The sequence below is a fragment of the Sinohyriopsis cumingii genome, unplaced genomic scaffold (genome assembly GCF_028554795.1).
Source record: "Sinohyriopsis cumingii isolate HCF-2022 unplaced genomic scaffold, ASM2855479v2 utg000160l, whole genome shotgun sequence".
Classification (NCBI taxonomy): Eukaryota; Metazoa; Mollusca; class Bivalvia; order Unionida; family Unionidae; genus Sinohyriopsis; species Sinohyriopsis cumingii.
This window is the reverse complement of record NW_028315873.1, coordinates 5369697-5392046: the sequence shown is the minus strand read 5'-3', so window position 1 is coordinate 5392046 and position 22350 is coordinate 5369697. Positions and strand designations below refer to the sequence as shown.

The 22350-nt window shown below is 34.5% G+C and overlaps 1 protein-coding gene across 2 annotated transcripts in view; it reads right to left on the bottom strand.

Annotated features, from left to right (window-relative positions):
• LOC149774672 (uncharacterized) overlaps positions 1–22350 on the bottom strand; it is a 76843-nt gene that overhangs the window by 1416 nt on the left and 53077 nt on the right. Inside the window, exons 9-15 of one of the 2 annotated variants that reach the window (XM_089944926.1) lie at positions 17682–17809; positions 12931–13506; positions 11917–11947; positions 9374–9439; positions 5195–5275; positions 3449–3662; positions 1422–1551 (exon numbers count right to left, since the gene is read on the bottom strand). In XM_089944926.1, coding sequence (XP_089801052.1) covers positions 3472–3662; positions 5195–5275; positions 9374–9439; positions 11917–11947; positions 12931–13506; positions 17682–17809 — 1073 coding nt within the window. In that variant the 3' untranslated portion in view covers positions 1422–1551; positions 3449–3471. Of the gene's footprint in view, positions 1–1421; positions 1552–3448; positions 3663–5194; positions 5276–9373; positions 9440–11916; positions 11948–12930; positions 13507–17681; positions 17810–22350 lie in introns of those variants that run through there. The other variant, XM_089944925.1, reaches the window with a different exon arrangement.

The window sequence follows — 22350 nt, the reverse complement described above, 5'->3', positions numbered from 1 at the left end:
CATACTGAATGTATCAGTGTAATCATTTCATGTAGGACCATCTGGACATCATAAAACGTACTCAGGTGAAACCCTCTTTTAAAATACTGTAATAAACCTAGGGTATCCATAGCTTTAATATGATGTTTAGGGAGGGTGAGTTTTCCATGTCATACATTAAATATCTTGTTAATGTCAATATACTGCTGAAAGAGTGACTTTGAACACTGTAACATGACTGGAAATACAGAAATTATGACATAACCTGATGTTTCTATGCAATTGTTCATATAACGCATCAAGTGTAATCTCTGGCCATATGGGTAAAATTGCAGTCATCAAGGTTGATCTTGCACGTCATTAAATATTCAAAGTTTTTTTTTTAGAATCTTACTTCACAAGAATTCATCACACTAAGAAACATTTTTATCAGATGTAATTTATCTTCCAAATCAGCATCTGAATAGTACTCAGTTTAACAAATGCATGAGCTGAGACAGCAAAATATGCAGCAATGATGGTATTATAGATTACATGGGGGCCCCGAGTGGCCGAGTGGTCTAAAGCGCTCTCCATCACGAATCACTGCCATCTCACCTCTGTCTGCGTGGGTTCGAGTCTCGGGCTCGGCCAATGTGGATATGTGAGAAAGCTTGCCGGTAGCTTCTCGCGGGTCGGTGGTTCTTTCCGGGGTTTTCCCGGGTTCTTCCTCCACCATTAATACTGGCCGCCATGTATAGCCTATCTTGTGCTGAAAAATGGCGTTAAACCCTATAACAACAATAACAACAACAATAGATTACATGACCAGTTCCACACACTAAATTCATCCAATTGCACATTTTTTTAAATTTCACTTGATAATTGTAAAATCTGTTCCTTTATACATGGGTGAGTATATTTCGAACAGTGATATTGTATTCTTCATTAGTCTTTATCTTTCTCAATGTTGACAGAGTTTACCAAAATATGGTGTGAGATTGGTTATTACTTACATAATACAAAATGCCTTGTGCGACTGGGTAGGACTTACAAGACTTTGACGTGTGATAGACAAGAAATAATACTAAATGCTGTGTGAGACTCGGGTATGACTTCAAAAGATTTGATGTATGATAGACAAGACATAATAAAAAATGCCTTATGAGGCTGAGTATGAGGTCAGAGAAAAAGAGCACAAAAGAATTGCCTGAGTACTCTTAGGTAAATGACCAAGTGAAGAATGGCGCAAGGTATTCTGGGTATAGGAGGAACAGTGCTGAATGTGATAGAGCCAGAAAGCAATTGTCAGGTCCGTGTCATTATGTCAAATTTCTCTATTTGGTACTTAATGCTTGGAGTCTTCATTCTACCAGGATCCATTATAAAATGATGTAATTTGAGATAAAGTCTTATAGAGGGAAATGCTGGCGCAAACGATCTCCCTCACTTTTACTCTGTCCCTTTTAGTTCCACATAACTGATTTTCAATGATTGTAAATCTGGTATGGATGGCTACCAGTCGTCTGTGTTCTAGGGATGTCCTTGTGATCCCTCCTTGATTGCCCTGCTAATTCCACACTTTAGCTGAGACTGTGAAAGAGGGAAAGAAGATAACCTTGGTGGCTTGTTTTTGGATTTCGTCAGCCTGAATAAAATACGAGCTACATGATGAAGGTTGCGAGTGAAGCTTGGAATTGAGAAGGTCCTTAAGAAAAGCAGAGACAGAAAGCACTGTATTTTGTTCCACCAGTTGTAAGTTCATAGCTGCTGTTACAGACATGACCATAGTATGTTGGACCTCCATGCTTTAGACATGGACCTTTCTATAAAAAAGGCTCCCACGCCTGTCAGGTGAGATTTAGTGTGGGAGAAGGTATTATGTGTTCCATGTATTGAAAAATTAAAAGAGATGTTAGATCCAACACTGAACCCATGATCTTGATGTTACATATCAACTACAGGGAATCTAAATGGAAAACTGGTGTGCTGGGGCTTGTAGAACCATGATGTACAACGTGAGGGAAGGCATCTGCAAGAAAAAGCATCTATGGATGTTGGGATTTGTAACTGATAATGCATGCAGCCTAAAATGTCAGATTATGGAATCAATTTAAAGTAGATATTTTTTCCTTAGTCAATGATCACCTGATGTCAGAGCAGTAAAAGTGTAGCTGTAGAGGAATGAGCAGGGCAGAATTCTGATGGAAGTGGGTGGAATATTTCATCAGTCCAGTATGTACGTAACAAATGACTTAACAAGACATGATTCTCATCGAAACTGAGGCACCAAACTCCACATGATATACCAAAAGTGTCTTGCAGCAATATGTAGATTAGGCTGATCCACAACAGTTCCAGGTAACGATTCATATATCCTATGGTCACAATGACATATACAACTGTGAAGTGTACACTAAGACAAGACAATATGGAAAATTTACCTGTTTGTATCCAAACATAGCAGAAATTATACTGTGATACTAAATGAGTTTCTATATTATGCATTAGACCTGCTCTTATTAAAATGGTTACAGCACTGTGAGGGGATGCTATTTCAACTCATTTAGGTATGTACAAAGTGTGAAGATGGCAAAGTGCTAACACTTAAAAGTATGAAATGTTGTTGTTAATGTAGGAAGGAACAGAAAAGCTGGAAATGTATACACCGTTTATTCTTCCCTTTTAAAACTACGGTACTCCAACTTGTTCTGAGGTATAAAACTTCTGAACTGCTTTAATGGATTTTGTAAATGCATAGGATTTGGCACCAATTCTGGCATCAAGGGGTGATCACTCTAACTACCATCTAGGTGGGTTCATAACTTTTAGCCTTTAGCTGTCTGAGAGGGAGAAATTTGAGAGGCAGTATTATTTCTCCAAAAGTATTATGATTGGTAGCATATTTGAAGAACAAGGTACATATATTAGAACTCTAACTGATATACAAAATAAAAGACAATGTACAACATCATTAAAATGTTTGAAGTTCCAATGTTTGTTGGTTTAACAGCACTTGTATGTCATTACTGGCTATACTGATTCCAAATGAAATGGTATTTAAGTGCAATTAAAAAGGCAGCTGACATAGACTGGTACTGAAACAATCTACCATGGATTCCTATAAGATTAAGGATATTAATGAGTTGTCAAAACAAATATGGAGTCTCACTAAAAATTAGCTTATTCACAAGCTATGACATACACTATACTTACATTCCAGTTACAGACAAATGATAGTACAGTATTTTCAAACTAAAGCAATTAGTAAACAACATTAAAATATAATATACTCTGTACTTGCTGTCCTGTAAAAGAAAAAGAAATTGTATTGCAGTATCCCCCTGTTAAAATATTGAATTAATGATGGAGTTGCATATAATCTACACTGTATTTACTGTATGCTTACAGACAGATATACAATATAAAATATCTGTCTTCTAATATACTGGGTTAATGATGAATACCATATGATATGCAGTCTACTTACAATCCGGACAACTGGATTCCATTTCAACAAGCCGAAAATTCCTTTTTACTGTACTTGTTCACCAGATCATTTCTCTTTATACTTTTAAGTGCCTGGATTATATTGTTCTTATTTATGCTACCTGACTGGTTCATACGATGGAGAAGCTGATATATCTGTTCCTGCACATTCCCAGGGTAGTCGATTTGTACCCGTTCCAGTTCTATCTCTTGAACTGAAAGTAAACTGAATGAATGAATTCGTATCTTCAACAACAAATTTATTTTTTATTTCACAGTTCTAAATTCTGCATATAATTGCACCAACAACATTTACTGTGCTAAGTCTGATGTGACAGTAATCTTTCTGTATGTTTGCGGTGTAAGTACTTCTAATGTGATCATTTCCCTATGGTCACAACATTTAATTTGTAAAAAATGTCATTTACATGCCGTTTAATTTACCAGATTTCTGCAATAAAATACAGTAATACGACTTCCTCGATGATATGCACCTGGATAACTCATAAACCCGCATATAATGCATTTTGTTTTCAAATAAATAAAATTAAAAAGTGGCCAATATTTCCCGAACACGAAGAATATCAGGATCAAAATCAATAAATGGCACCCTGATATATTGCAGTTTACTTTTGAAAATGGTGTTTAGTACCTAAAAACTTGAATCAACATCATGAAATTGTCACCTTTTAATGAGAACTCATATTTTTACAGACAACATTCTCAGTACATTGTATATAACAATACTCAAGAAAAATGTTATCAATGAAAATGTTACTAATGTCTACTTGTGGGAAGACTTTTATAAAAAGATCTTTGTAGTACCTTATCAATCTAAGTTCTGCATATGGATTTCATTCCACCCAACACCATTTATTATGCTATATCTAACACAACAGAAATATCTCTGCTTGTGTAGAAACATTGAATTTTGTCAAGTTATTTGTCTACAATGTTATATGAAATAAAAGCATTCAAGCATGGTAATCAGTATTTTATAAGAAATAATGATAATGAACTCTATTAAAGCAACATTAAATTAAACAAGTCCAAGTATCATGTATGTGCATAATAGCAATACACAAGTACATGCATCATGTCTGTGGGAAACAACATTAAACAAGTCCAAGTATCATGTATATCGGTAACATCATTAAACAAGTCAATGCAATAAACCTGAGGGTAACATCACTAAACAAGTCAGTGTACCACGTCTAGGTGATATTAAAATTAAACAAGCCAACCTACCATGACTGAGTGATATTAAAAATAGACAAGTCAATGTACCATGTCTCATAGGCATTAACATTAAACATGTCAATGTACCATGTCTGAGGATGTTAGTATAAACAACTCAGTGTTTCATGTCTCAAAGGCATTAAATTTAAACACGTCAATGTAACAAAACTGAGGATATTAGTATTAAACAAGCCAGTGTCTGAGAAATATTATAACTGAACAAGTCAATGTACCATGTTTGATAGGATTAGATTTACACAAGTCATTATAACACAACCAAGGGACATTTACATTATGCAAATCAATGTACCATGAATGAGGGCATTAACATTACACAAGTAAATGTACCACAACCAAGGGGCATTAACATGACATAGATCAATGTACCAGGTCTGAGGAAGAGTAGCATAGTTCAACATATTAGATTAGAGAAAAACAGAGCCCAGTTGTCTATTGTAAGCAATTAGTATGCTATCCAGTGCATTAGAAATGTGAAAGATAAACAGACCTGATAATTGTCGGAAGAAGAACTTCCAGTTGGGAGAGATGAGATCTTCAGACAGTTTTCTCAATACTGAATCATAGATGCCTGAAATGGAAACAATTGAGCTATTAGTGACATGGCTAATTTATTTATCAAGAAACAAGAAAAGTTATGCCATCAGAAATCAAAACTAATGTAACTTACAGTGTTTGCTATTGCATGCTAGCATATGAATAGTAGATTTAATACATATTCAGAGTATTCACTGATGTGAAATTGCTGTCCAAACATTTACATATTTGTTGAAATCATGTCTCCTTATATCCATTCATGTTTAAGTCCAGTAAAATATGAAAACTATTGCTTGAAGCACACTTACTAACGAAACACTAGCAAGATACATCGCTGGTCACATGCCATGCTTGGTTCACATAATGAATGATGACATTATCTAAACTGGTGAGGATTGAAGCTGAATGTTACAATTCTGAAAATACTTTATCAATGCCACCGCTGTCAGATGATGCAACTTTAGGGAAGTTGTAACAAGGATGAGATCATATGCATTAACTTTAATAAGCTTAATGTTTTGGGCTGAGATGCCTCCCTTTCATGTTGAGTGTAAGCGACTGATATTGACAGGTGCTTGCTTTGCTCTCAGTGAGGTAGTAGTATTGATTCAGCCATTTAATTAGTATTTCAGTGAAAACTCCATCTAGATATAAGGTGGCCACCACACTGGCCTTGATATAGATTAGCCTTTATTTGCAACAGACTACAATTAATCAATGATTACATAGATCACTTCAACTTTTACTAGTCTCTAATGGCCACGGTGAATATTATCATGCTGAAAATGAAATCAGACCTAAGTGACTGTATCCCCTTTTCTAACTTTTAATAAAGAAACCCATATATTTCCATGTACCTTTAAATCTGCTTACACTTTAAAACAAACTTAAATTGGCACTATTTATCCAATAGGTGATGGCATATGGTAAAGCCACTTACCTACGTATCAATCCACCGATCCATCTAATTACCATCTAATTACCATAATCACAAATGACCTACATCTGAAATCAGGTGGTATTAATATAATCTATGTTGGGTGTTCACCAAAACAAGGAAATCCCAGTCAAGCGGTTATCTTATTTGTCTCTCCTCGAGGCTTGCTGAGGGGGAGATATATAATGTAACCCTGCTACTGGGATTTTCTTGTCTCATTGCAAACCCCAACGTATATTCTTTTCCTCACCTAATAATTTCCTTTAAAGGAAAAATAACTTCTTGTGTAATATAGTTCACGCGCCAATGTTTACATGTGGTGCATTAATATAAATATCTTAATGAGGACTGTGGCGTGAGTGTGTCATCCGAAGTACAGTTTTTTATGTGTGACCCAAAAAAATTACATAAAACATTGCACAGTACTGAGGCATTACCACATTTAATATATAGATGTTATATAAAATTAAGAGTAAATAATTAATATTTATCACAAGAAAATGTTTCATTTTAGTCAGTTCCAATTTAAAAAATTATACTGTAAAGAATGAAACAATACAGGTACCACACCTCTATTGTAGTGTACAGGCTACTATTGTAACAAAAGTTACATTTTGCATGAGTGTCCGTGGTTGGGTTATTCATGGGTAATTAGAGATCTGTGTCACTATCGTATATAACTCTCCTTCTCTTTGGAGATAGTGAAACTGTCTGTAACATACTTGTGTCGTAATTAATATTGATTGTAAAATTACCACCCTGTATGAAAGACCCTCCAAATACAGACCCTAGCTGATAACCATGTGATGAAGTTTCAGGTTCATGATTTTTGGAAAATTTATGTTTTGTGTCTTAAAAATATGACATGTATTGCTATTACTAGTGGAAGGATCTGCTACAGGAAATTTTGTGGAATAACGTGTGGACAGATAAATGATTCCCTCTGGCTGGTAAGTGCATTATTTGTCATCAAATATTGCATGCACATCTTTGATTCAACTGGGGTTACAATGGGGATGTTTAACAAAATTAGAAGAAAGGATGCTTGACAAAACACATTTCTGGCTATTACTAAGTTTTCTGTAGTTGCTGGGAGAGTTGGGATTTTTGTGTCCAGCAATGTGTATTGCCTGTGTGTCTGAAACATTGTTTTTGTATTAGTTTCTGACATAGATATTTTCTCACGCTAGAATTTGTAATGCGTTTTGAAGCCAAATCGGCTAAGTTTACTTTCGTAGTCTTATCTTTATCGTTTTCTTTCTAAATCTTCTTTTGGTAAGTTATTTTTCTCTCCTCCAAAAATTTATTTTGTTAAATGTCCCAAAGTTTTAGCATTTGTTTGATCAGAAATTAGGTCCATCAGGCAAAGCATAAGACAACAATGGTTGAGTCCCTTGATAATGTAGTCCGTAGCGTGTGGACACCTTGACTGAGACAACTGGTTTAAGATGATTAGACTAGATAAAAAAGTAATGTTAGCAAAACAGCTAGATTTCTCCATCACATGGGTGAGAATACTCAGACTCAAGTTTCACAATTCCAGATGGGTTTGAATGTACATAGCATACCAGAAATCAATGTATTAATTTAAAAGTTCACACACACACATTTTTGGTTGTAAATTTGTGGCTCTTTAACAGATGCACACAATCATCAAATATGCTCTTTCTGACATATACAATGATTAAGACTTAGCCCAAGTTGGTGAAGCATGAAATATGGGCCAGAGTGACGTGCATCTGCAATAAGGGTGTCCTGGTAGTGCTTATGCAGATGAATCTTAAGACACTTTAGGAAACCTTGGTACAACATTTATAGCATGTACTTAAACCTATTTCATTATTACTTAAATGTAGTATAAAATCATAAAGAGTGATGAGTCTGACATGATGTTTGAAACTGTCATGTAAGTATAAACTATGAGTAACAGTGACCTACCTTTGTGAAGTGGATGTAGTTATCAAGATGCATCCCCCATTTTCCTCACCATGTTTTATGAATTGTGACTTAACAGTACCAATACAGGATGCTAAAAGCATATTGGTTATGGTCTCAATGTGAAAGCTTAACTGAAGCCTCTATAATGCTCTTAGGTAGATCACAATGTCTTGTATTTTATTCTAAGGGTGTGGTAGTAATAGACAAACAAATAATCATTAAGTTAATTGGATGATTTAGCATGAACAGAGCTTGAAAACATAAGAATTAAAATAATATTAAAAAAATTTTCAAGTGATGCATGATAATGTGTCACTGTGAATAACGCTTACAAAGATGTAATATTCATCATGAAGCATCCTCTTACCAACTTTCATCAATCTAGGTGTCACAGTATATCTTCTAGGTATAACATCATACCTAGGCATTACTGTATATCCAGGCATGACATGATATCTAGGTATAACAGTATATCTAGGCAGTACTGCATATCTAGGTATAACAGGCTTCTGAATATAGCATTATATCTAGGCATAACAGGCATCTAAGTATAACATATCTAGGTATAACAGCATATCTAGGCATAACATGATATCTAGGCATTACTGCATATCTAGGTATAACAGGCATCTCAGTATATCATTATATCGAGACATAACAGGCATCTAAGTATAATATTATATCTCAGTATAACAGGCATCTAAGTACAACATTATATCTAGGTATAACAGCATACCTTGAGAGCACATAAAGCCTTGTAGGTTTATGAGCTAAAACACAGGACCTTGCATCCCAATTCCTTAAACTGTAAAATACCAGTTTCCTTTCCTTTTGATGAAAGCAATAACAGACGGATATGATCATCTGGCTTGATGATTCAGACAGACACAGTTTAACCAAACTGAATGAAGCTCAAAAATAAAGGCCAACCTATTTTCTAATGTGTTAGAAGTACTCATCAAGATGCATCCTCTCCCAAAGTTTCACAGTTTCAGATAACACACACACACACACACACACACACACAATGACATGCAGTGCCAGCAACCCTTGTGTGTCTTGATACCCACACATACCAGCCATGCAGAGTCAGCTGCCTTAGTGTATCTTTTGGGAAAAGCACATTGTTTCCATTCCCCTGCTATAATATTAATGTGTTTAAGTGAATTAAAATCAGCCCATTTATCATCATATGTAAACATGTAAATACAAAGCACAGTACTTATTAGATGCTCCTTCAACAGAGTATTATATTACCTTTCCCTGTCTGACTGGGAACCTGTGTTGGCAATTCAAATGGATTTGTGGGATGGGATGTTGCAGCTGTGTGAAGAAAAATGATATCAGAATCAATTATACATGGCCACTTTTTTAGTCTCAGGAGAAAGGCATGCATGTGTTGTTTAACAGTATGTACTAAAACACATATATATGATGTCAGGGTAGCTGCCTGCCATGCAAATTGTCTAATTAGAATCTACATGTTTTATTATAATAATAATTTATTATTTAAAGAGGGAAACACAATTAGCTAAAAAACTAATCTACCTTGAGGCCCTCATACAAAGGAATTTATTTATTTTAGTTGCATCTCTGAAGCCACTGGATATATTGGGTTTGGAAGCAGTAAATAGAGTGATCATTTCTAATCTCAACTGGAATACTATTCCAGAGCAGAGTTCCAGAGTATTGGAAACTTTCTTTAAAATAACTCCTTATTTGGTTTGGGAAATTTTATACTGTTTGGTAGACATGGATTGCAGGTGGGGAGTATTACCAGGTAGCCTATACTGGAAGAAAGCAACATTTTGAACTGAACATTGTTATTAAATACATGTAGCTAGCACATTTCTGTAGATTTACAACAATTAATGTAATGCTTCCAACAATCAGAACAAGTCAGTCCTTACATGATACACTTCTTATCCCTAACAAATATGGCATTATGTATACATTCTACAAAACTCTATCATACATCCAAATTTTGTTTACAAATAAAAAATTATAAAAAATAATTGTATACATTTTAGTATGAGAATAGTAAAATCTGAGTCTGAAGAGAGAAAGAGAGATATAACATTGCTTCAATCTATCACTTTCAAAAACCCCAGTTAACATTTAGCATAATTTATGATTAAATAATACACTACTCATTCAGGAGTTAGCTTCACATGGCATGGATAAATTGAACATTCATTTTCTTCAAGAGTCTAGTATGCTTACCCCACCAAAAGAATCACGTTAAGGAAATTAATTGCAGTAGGTTCACACTACTATGACTTGCCTTCTAAATGATTTGGATATCCATGGCGATGAAAATAAAAAACCTCAAAACAGCAAATGCATTTATATCCATTATTGAAAGTGCTGATATCTTCTGACTGACAGTACAAGGATGTTTTTATAATTTTAGGTACCCAACTTTTCATTTTTGAATTGGGGGATCTTGTTTCAAATCAGGAATTGTTCTGAATTTTATCCATTGATATTTTAGTTTTTATTAAACTAATCTTAGTGGATATTGTTTGTCTTTCTAGAAATCAGAACAAAAATATTGTCAAAGACAAATTTTGTTTATCAAAGAAAATCTTGCCCTACCCACTTCTCCAAACAAGATGATCAGTAACTTATACACAGAAATTGCAGTTTACAGTAAACAAAATACAACTTTTAAACAGAAGAGTAAATGGTAGTGTTCAGTATGAAACAGAAAAACCTTTCAAGCCTTTGAAGTGGAAGGGATTTGGCAAATAAACTTAAAATATAGTGATCACTTCTATTTTTCAAAGTTTTGTCCTTGTCTGTGTCATGGAAAACAAAACATGTCTTATGAATAGATTGACATTCCACTGGCTGAGAGGAATTTCCAGGAATGAAATATAACATGATTTTTCTTTTAAGCTGATAAGTGATGATGAAACCAGCTCCAATATTCTTGAATAATAATACTATTTTCATATTGACCTCTATGGCAACCATATTAAATGTAATCAGCTTCATTTGAATTTAGAACCAACTAAACAATCAGGTAAATACGTCCGTCAATAAGACCATCCAGTCAGGAGGAATAGCAACATACAATTTTCAAGATGACAGTCATGGTGGCTATACTAGATATATGACTGAAATTATTTTAATTTGTAATCAAGTAGATTTTATTACAAGGTTTTTTTTTAAATACTCCATGTCAATATAACAATCCATTCAGAAATAATAGCAAAAGCAAGATTTTCAAGATGGTCACCACTGTGGCCATATTGGATGTAAGAGCAGCATTGTTGTGACTCTGGACCAACGATACCCCACGATATGTCTTTGAACGAAAACTCTATGTCATCATTTTTATTTATGAGAAGCAGTCATAATAAAATTTTTTAATATATATGATTTTGCAGTCAAACTTGGTGTCAGTATATCATCATCGTCATTTAGGATGAACTAGATATTATACAAAATCTTTCAGTGCAAACTCCATGTTGACATAACCAGCCATTCAACCATCCATTCAAAACAAGTAAGCAATTAAAGATTTTCAAGATAGCCACTATATTGAATTTCCAAGTGACACCTTTTGAGAAATAAATACATCTTGGATGATTATATGTGTAAAGTTTCATCGAAATCCTACAAACAGTTTAGGAAGAGTAAGAAACCAACAGACAATGAACCATCACATAAGCTCTTCTTCTCTATTACCAGTAAAGCCCAAGACTGACAAAAGTAATCATGAAATATGGAAAGAAATGCATGCAGACTCGTGCTTGGAAAGGTCTAATAAAGTTCATTTTCCATTTGCTTACCTGTCTTTGTTTCACTTTTCCCTCGGCTCTCCTGAAACAGAGGAGGAGTATTACTAAAGTGTAAATATTTCTAGACAGTTTGGATCTCTAACACAAATGGCCTCCGTGGACTGTATATTAACATGTAATGCTTGTTTGGGTGCATTGCAAATTTTGGTAGAATTTGAAATTATACTGATCTATACCCGAAATTTGGTGTGATTATTATGTATTATTGCAAGCAATGGAGATATGAAGATTTGATCATGCCAACATTTAATTCAAGGGTATATCTGTGATTGATAATCTTGAAGTAATCTGAAGAATGGAAAAGAAACAAAATAAGCTCATCTAGAACAATATAGATACAAAAATCATTTTTTAGGGTAATAGTGCAATGTAATTTTAAATTGTTCTTTGTATGTCATGTGCATGTCTTGGAAGACTAAGAATGAGTGACATATAAAACTCTACATAACTGACATTTTGTTTGCATGATACACTATAAATATTTTATGGTTGTAATAATGTCATAATTCATGATACACTATAAATATTTTATGGTTGTAATACTGTTAAAATTTATGTTTGCTTTTATGTGAAATTTACAACTATGCTTCATTTATATTATTTCCATTTCTGGTCTAATTTGTGGGTCATGGCATGACATGTGTTATCATTAATTCTCTTGCTAACAAATGAACTGATATCAACAATAAACCTTCCATTTAGTTCTAGAACCATCTGAATAAATAATCAGCTTAACTGTTTCCAAAGGAAGAATTTAATGTCATAGGGCAACCTGCCCTTCACTGTCTCTTGTCCCTTTCACCTCAAGGAAGGTCATTTGTACCCCACCCACCGTGGCATAGCCAACATTTTGTTTTACATAGGTGTAATGCAGTTTGTAGTGTCTAGTGACAGTTGATACACTGGGTCAATTCATCAAAACACTTGCGACTTCTCCAAGATATTCAAACAAACTGGGAATTCCCTTTGGAAAGCTATTAACAAAGATATTCTGCTTTTACTCACCTGACCTTCAAACCAAAACTTCAAAAACTTGTTTGACTCGATTATGTTGTCATGGAAGTCACAGCGTACTTCTGCATTCTCTTTCAGCAGGGACACCTGGATAAGGCTGTTGACACTTTCACCATTGTATTCAGGGCACTGAATAAACTCCTCGAACTGCAGGCTATGACCCAGGTATCCAATAATCTTGTTGAGTACCTTGGCAATAAACTCTCTCACCTCAATACACAGCTTGGAAGATGGAGTCTTGTCTTTGATTCCCTGTCTTGTGACTCTCATGGATATGATGTAGTCCCAAAATTGCAGGGTCAGTTTGTGGTACTGGTCAAGTTGAAAAACACCACAGCCACAGAATATCTGATTCTCAAGTGTTGTCTCCGTCTTCTTTGTTGCTAGTGGCCAGTGAGCAACACAGGCAGCGAGAAGTCGGTGGAAAATTGGTGCTGGAAGAAATTTTCCAGTGAAGACATAGCACAAGACTGACGAGCTCTCCATCTGAGGATGAGGTTCGGGGAAGACAACTTCTCTTGGTGTTTCCGCATGAAGCATGCATGGAGCAAGGAAATAATTCACATCCTGACAAATGAATGGATTAATTAATAATGGCGATAGTTGGCAGTGATACAACTGTTTCATGTGTCAAAGCATAGGCTGGTATAAGAAAATACACATGTACAATCAAACAATGATCCCTTGAACAAATGATGCTCAATCTAACAAGGCTTACCATTAGACATTTTCTAGAACATTTGAAGAATCTGCTATAATAATAATAATAATAGTAATAATAATAATTTTTATCCTGTGAACATATCTGATGATGATGAATCTATGGGGACATGAAGAATCAGCCAAGCATAACAACAGCTTACATAGTAGAATATCATATGAAACTAGATCAAATGCTTTCCTATAATCTAGAAATAGTTTTAATTTGGTTAACATTATTCATTTTTTCCAGCCATTAATCTGTTCATTTTGTGAGAGTTGTTTGACACGAATGTTATTTGCAGAAGCATGATTGCTCCTTGTAGTAAAGGGAAAAGGTATTCAAGTAGTTATAAACCTGTTGTTCAAAAATCTTTGATAAAGCTGAAGTATAGAAATCAGTCCATAAATTCCAGAATCCCTTATATATCCTTGTTTAAATGTGGGAACAATTTAAGCACGCTTTAATTTATTAAGGAAGACACCTAAAGTAATGATGAGGTTAATCAAATAGTTAACAGTGCTGATAACTGTAGCACATTAGATTCCACCTCATTTGTACCACACAACATTTTTATGTTGATTTTGCTAAGGGCGTAGAGAATATTCAGTTTGGCTCACACTATCAAAGGCAAATTGTACATCATCAGGAACTCTAGCCTTTACAATGGTTATGATAGGTTTAAGTCTGGTTTACAACCATTGTGTTCACTGTCAAAATATACACTCTCTATATTGATAAAGAAAAGCTTAAACATGTCAGCTATATCCTGCATTGAAAAAGCATAGCTGTCATTATAACTCGACTGAGTTGGAATGGTGCGTTTTTTTGTTGGACTAAGCTCATTCGGATGCTGCAACAAGAAGCTAGAATGTTTAATTTCTATAATATAAGCTGCATAGTAAATTATATTATATTCACTTACAACCATTTTGTTCACTGTCAAAATATACACTCTCTATATTAATAAAGAACATCTTTAACATGTCAGCTATATCCTGCACTGAAGAAACAATGAAGTCATTAAAATTCAACTGAGTTGGAATGGTGCACTTTTTTGTTGGACTGAGCTACTTCGGATACTGCAACAATATTTTCTATAATACGAGCTGCATCGTAAATTTTATCAGATTCATTTATTAAGAAGGTTTCTTTATTTCGCCATTTTCTGTAGCTTTTCCAGTCTTTAATGTTTATGAAATGTGTCCATTTTATATCCAGAATCCTTTAGTTCACAAGTTATCCATTTCTGTTGATAATGAAGTTTGACATGTTTTACTGTTGGTGCATGTTTGTTTAAAACATTAAAAAGTCCATAGCACATGTCAAGATAAGTGTTAATGTTAAAACTATTTTCAATCTCATTCAAAGGCATTTGAGCCAGATTGTGAAGGAATTCCTTTTATCAAAATGTTTCATTTCTTTATACTTTTACTTCTGTGTGAAAGAAAGATGTGGCGAGTGGTCATAAACGCTGGGTAGTAGTCACTTATGACATTTTCACTAACATTTTCTTGTCTGTTATACTGTGTAATTATATGGTCAATAAGTGTAGCACTGCTTTCAGTTATCCTTGTTGGTTTATCAGTCATTTGGGACCAATTATGTCAGGAAGAAATTTGATCATTCTCGATGATCTTTTCAACAGATCAATTTTAAGGTCACCTATAATTAATGTCTCATATTCTTCATTTAGAAAGGCCTTTTCAGTTTCAGTTTGTATTCATCACCCCATTCAGAGGTGGAACTTGGGAGGTCTATATGCAGAACACAGAAGTAATGGTTTGGACTGTGTAAGTGATATTTCAATCCAAATTGTTTTATATTGCCTATTTCTACATCCCCACAGTACAGACACTATCTTACTCATGTCTAACATATTTTAATAAAAGTTTGTGTTCTGATCCATATTTTTAAAGAGTAAATACCATACTGCTATTGGACAAGTGGATTCAATCTTTCTGATATATCTGTAAGTTCACTGTACCATTGTTGTCTTTGGTGAAAAGTCCTGTATTGCGATCAGAGTAAATGAACATTTTCACACAAACTTCATCCCTCCTTGGCGGTATACCTGAGACAATTATTCTACACTCTGTATTTTTGGACCCGATGGTATACAAGAAGTTTCACAGTCACTCTATATGCCCTTTAGAGATTTGTCATTACTATAGTTATTGAGATAATTACAATATAATATAGACGTACCCATTTCCAATATTTTCTCCATAACAGTATCAACTGTTGCACCATGGCGAGAATTTAAATCACTTTTATATAATCCTCTTGTGCAAAGTCCTTTGATAATTGAGGTATTGACACAAATATGCCACTTCTCAGGGCCCTTGTAAATATTTGCTATACTGACACAAATACACTACATATCTGTAACCATCTAATATTTACTGTATTGACATGGATATACTTCTTAGTATGGACCATTTAATATTTACTGATTGACACAAATATACTGGATATCATATCTGGGATGTTTCGCATCCATCACTACCCTTGTTCTTTTGCAATGTTTCTGTGGGGTAATTGGATATCTCGAACCATAATGGAGTTGGCCCATCACAAGGTTGGCCCATTACAGATCTGGTCCATAACAATTTATACAAGAAATCTACCCACCACATACTCAGCCATTATGATTACATACTAAAAACATAAATACATACCAATAAGAAACCTTTGCTTTTTCTCTGTGCTTATCTTTTTTAACAAATTAATATCTATTTAACTCAAACTTTGATAGCAGTCTTGCGAGGACAGAGACAATTTAAACTTAATATACTGGAAAATATTTAGGGTTGATACAAAATTAACTGTATATGAATGGAAGTGTGATGTTAATCAGATCAAACATGTGAATGTTACACATGTTTACAATCACAAGTGAGTAGAGCAGACACATACTATCTTCAGCTCAATTAACAATTAACAGCAGCAGGACACTGACAGTTTCAAAATATTGATTGTGCAGTACGTTATTTAATTACTCTGGGTTTATGATTTTTTCCCACTATATTTCTTTTGCAAAAGTAAATGGCCACTGAAAGAAATGTACAAAGAATAAAATGGCTGTTGAACATTACATTCACATTACTAGTATATTACTGGAATAAATCATGGACTGAAAGAATGGGTATAAAATGGGTCGAGTATGTGATGTGGACCGATCCTGTTATGGACAAATTTGGGTAGGCAGGGTTCGTTTTGAGTCAAAAACGTTCATGGGATGACTCAGTTATGAGCTGAGTAGTCCCCGATTGTGTCTGTGGGTGAATCAATAAGAAAATTCATGCATTAATAGTTTCTTTTATTGTACCCTGAACTTATTATTGTGGACTAATTGGCTGAATAGTAATAATTAAGAATCAAATGACCTTGTGTGGATGACTATTCATCATTTAGAATGACCTTGAGTGGACTCATTAATTAGATAAATCTTCATCATTTACATCTGCTCCGGTGGCCCAGGTGATTGGAGTGTCTGCCTTGGATGAGGGATGTTGCAGGTTTTAACCCTGGCCGAGTCATATCAAAGACTTACAAAAATGGTACTAGCAGCTGTTTCGCTTGGTACTCAGCATTAAGAGATTAATTTTAGGACTGTTTGGCCTAGTGTCAGGATAATGTAACTTGGTGGAACATGATGCTACATGCCTGCTAGGCACCACTATAAACTGTCACACTGCAGACTCTGTAGTGATATGAATGATTTAAAAAAAAACTATGTTAAAAGTCCAAATCACATACACACATATCGCTTAGAATCAATTGACCTTCACTTGACTAATTAATGGGGTGAATATGCATCACTGATAATCAAAGGACCTTGAATGGACTCATTAACTGGATGAATATTCATCATTTAGAATCAACTGATCTCGTGTGGATTATTTGGATGAATATTCATCGTTGAAAATCAACTGACCTGGAGTGGACTTTTTGATTGGATTAATATTCATCGTTTAAAATAAAATGACTGAGTAGACTCATTAACTGGATGAATATTCATCATTTAGAATCAACTGACCTTGACTTCCGATACAGCCTCGATGTACAATTGTGGCTTGGCAATGATGTTTAGCTCCTCCATGAGTCGCAAAATGTGCTCCTTGTTGTCATGGAGATCTGCATTCTTATCTTTTGTCCAGAGGGCATCTTGTAATGAGAAAAAAAATAACCATTATGCAATGAATATAATTAGTTTTATCAAAAATATGTGCAATAACTGTAAATTATAATAAAGTCTTTAAATAACATTGGAAATGTATTTTTATCAGATCTTTCATTATAAAAACACTATTAAATGATGTCGGAAGAAATGTATTCTTTCTGATCTGACATGTAATTACAAACACACCATGCGCTTGTTATTTCATGTGTCAGTCATATACCTCTCTATTACTCACAGACAGCAACTGCCATTTTCTCTTACATTAAAACACTCATACAGTTCTATCATGTTTACATCAGACATTAAAAAGGTAATTTTTCTAGAGCTTTTCAGCATACAAATGTTCTAGAAGGAGGAGTTCATTGTTATATTAATACTGTTAAAAAGTTTTCGCATATATGAAACATTTAAATTCATGAAATCAATAGATACATGGATCTATTTGGAAATCCTGGAAATATAGAATTTGCAACATGCCATATTGAGAGTGGTTGACAAGAGATAATTTACAGACATGCCATGTTAAGAGTGGTTGACAGGAGATATAATTTACAAACAGCCCATACTGAGAGTGGTTGACAAGAAATAGAATTTACAAACATCCCATACTGAGAGAGGTTGACAAGAGGCAGAATTTACAAACATCCCATACTGAGAGAGGTTGACAAGAGGCAGAATTTACAAACATCCCATACTGAGAGTAGTTGACAAGAAATAGAATTTACAAACATACCATACTGAGAGTAGTTGACAAGAAATAGAATTTACAAACAGACCATACTGAGAGTAGTTGACAAGAAATATAATTTATAAACATCCCATACTGAGAGTATTTGACAAGAAATATAATTTATAAACATCCCATACTGAGAGTAGTTGACAAGAAATATAATTTATAAACATCCCATACTGAGAGTAGTTGACAAGAAATAGAATTTACAAACATCTCATACTGAGAGTAGTTGACAAGAAATAGAATTTATAAACATCTCATACTGAGAGTAGTTGACAAGGAATAGAATTTATAAACATCTCATACTGAGAGTAGTTGACAAGAAATAGAATTTATAAACATCCATATTGAGAGCAGTAGCACACATGTCAACTCTCATGCGGGGAGAAAGAATCATGTTTTTGGGGTCATTCCATGAATACCCCACGATCACATATCTCCTGATTTTGCAGAACTCCCAATTACGACATTTTGTCTCTCAATTATAATTTCCACTTATCATTATTCCTACATCAAACATCCCATCTTGAGAGTGGTTGACAAGATATAGACTTTACAAACATCCCATTTTGAGAGTGGTTCACCATGAGGTGAATTACATGTAGTTCAAATGTACCTTTCAATTTCTATTTTTTAATTATTAAAATTACAACTGCTCGGTTTTGAAAGAGTTACTGATTCATATTTTTATAAAATTAATTTGGAATGAAATCGGTGATTTTTCCATAATTTTCATTATACACTATATATTGTGACAAAATCATAAAAATGTAATTTTCATGCATTGTCTGGGTGACAGTATTAAAGAGGTGACAGTAAGATGACAGACTAATATGGTGTTGACAATAAGACTGCAGACTAATTTACAGGTGACAGTAAGATGATGGACTAATACGGAGTTGACAAAAAGATTGCAGAATAATCTACAGCTGACAGTAAAATGGCAGAGTATTCTACAGGTGACAGTAAGCTGACAGACTAATATGGTGTTGACAGTACGATTGCAGACTCATCTACATGTGACATTAAGGTGGCAGAGTAATCTAGAGGTGACAGTAAGATGGCAGAGTAATCTACAGGTGGCAGTAAAATAGCAAAGTAATCTACAGGTGAGAGTAACATGAAAATATGATACAGGTTATACAGTAAAATTAGAGTGTAATATACAGGTGATGGCAAGCTGTATAGGGAAGAAAGAGTAAGATGACAGTGATATACAGGTAATGTTAAAATGACCTTAATGTACAGGTGACAGTAAGATGACATAAATATACAAGTGACAGTAAGATTACATAAATATACAAGTGACAGTAAGATGACATAAATATGCAAGTGACAGTAAGATGACATAAATATACAAGTGACAGTAAGATGACATAAATATACAGGTGACAGTAAGATGACATAAATATACAAGTGAGAGTAAGATGACAGTGATATACATGTGACAGTAAGATGACAGTGATATACATGTGACAGTAAAATTAAATAGAAGTAAAATGACAGTGATATACATGTGACAGTAAAATTAAATAGAATACACAGGTGACAGAGTAAGATGACAGTGATATACCGGTGACAGTAAGATGACAGTGATATACATGTGACAGTAAAATTAAATAGAATACACTGGTGACAGAGTAAGATGACAGTGATATACAGGTGACAGTAAATTTAAATAGAATACACTGGTGATGGAGTAAGATGACAGTGATATACAGGTGACAGTAATATACAGGTGACAGTAAAATTAAATAGAATACACTGGTGACAGAGTAAGATGACAGTGACATACAGGTGAGAGTAAGATGACAGTGATATACAGGTGACAGTAAAATTAAATAGAATACACAGGTGACGGAGTAAGATGACAGTGACATACAGTGACAGCAAGATGACAGTGATATACATGTGACAGTAAAATTAAATAGAATACACTGGTGACAGAGTAAGATGACAGTGACATACAGGTGACAGTAAGATGACACTGATATACAGGTGACAGTAAAATTAAATAGAATACACTGGTGACAGAGTAAGATGACAGTGATATACAGGTGACAGTAATATACAGGTGACAGTAAAATTAAATAGAATACACTGGTGACAGAGTAAGATGACAGTGACATACAGGTGAGAGTAAGATGACAGTGATATACAGGTGACAGTAAATTTAAATATAATACACTGGTGACAGAGTAAGATGACAGTGACATACAGGTGACAGTAAGATGACAGTGATATACAGGTGACAGTAAAATTAAATAGAATACACTGGTGACAGAGTAAGATGACAGTGACATACAGGTGACAGTAAGATGACACTGATATACAGGTGACAATAAAATTAAATAGAATACACTGGTGGCAGAGTAAGATGACAGTGACATACAGGTGAGAGTAAGATGACAGTGATATACAGGTGACAGTAAAATTAAATAGAATACACAGGTGACGGAGTAAGATGACAGTGACATACAGTGACAGCAAGATGACAGTGATATACATGTGACAGTAAAATTAAATAGAATACACTGGTGACAGAGTAAGATGACAGTGACATACAGGTGACAGTAAGATGACACTGATATACAGGTGACAGTAAAATTAAATAGAATACACTGGTGACAGAGTAAGATGACAGTGATATACAGGTGACAGTAATATACAGGTGACAGTAAAATTAAATAGAATACACTGGTGACAGAGTAAGATGACAGTGACATACAGGTGAGAGTAAGATGACAGTGATATACAGGTGACAGTAAATTTAAATATAATACACTGGTGACAGAGTAAGATGACAGTGACATACAGGTGACAGTAAGATGACAGTGATATACAGGTGACAGTAAAATTAAATAGAATACACTGGTGACAGAGTAAGATGACAGTGACATACAGGTGACAGTAAGATGACACTGATATACAGGTGACAGTAAAATTAAATAGAATACACTGGTGGCAGAGTAAGATGACAGTGACATACAGGTGACAGTAAGATGACAGTGATATACAGGTGACAGTAAAATTAAATTAAATAGAATACACTGGTGACAGAGTAAGATGACAGTGACATACAGGTGACAGTAAGATGACAGTGATATACAGGTGACAGTAAAATTAAATAGAGTATACTGGTGACAGAGTAAGATGACAGTGACATACAGGTGACAGTAAGATGACAGTGATATACAGGTGACAGTAAAATTAAATAGAATACACAGGTGACAGAGTAAGATGACAGTGACATACATGTGACAGTAAGATGACAGTGATATAAAGGTGACAGTAAAATTAAATAGAATACACTGGTGACAGTTAGGTGAGAGTAATATATAGCTGAGAGTAATATACAAGTGCAAGTGAAACATTTTTTCAAAAAGTTCTAGGTATAATTTACTTTTTTTAATGAAAGCCTCACCATATTCAATAAAACTTTTTTTTACTCATTTGTGAAAAAATCAGTCACAGTCATTCAGGAAATGTAGCTTACAGTATTTTCAGAATACAGGTCAGGTGATAACGATATCATGGTACAGCTCAAATCAGCTGATATACATCATGTAAGCTGCTTACTATTTTAGGGAGGCACATACTGAGCTTATCGTTTACAAATAATTGAATTATTATGGCAGAGCTCACATCAGAAAGTACAAAGCAAGATCACTGTTCTTCTATTTGGGAGGTGCTATCAGTTTTATCCCTTCACTGAGCACCAGCCTTGAGAGAGTGCAGCTCCTGCTCCATAATAATGGGAGGGGTAGGTGTGCTACATAACTCTTCAGGTGT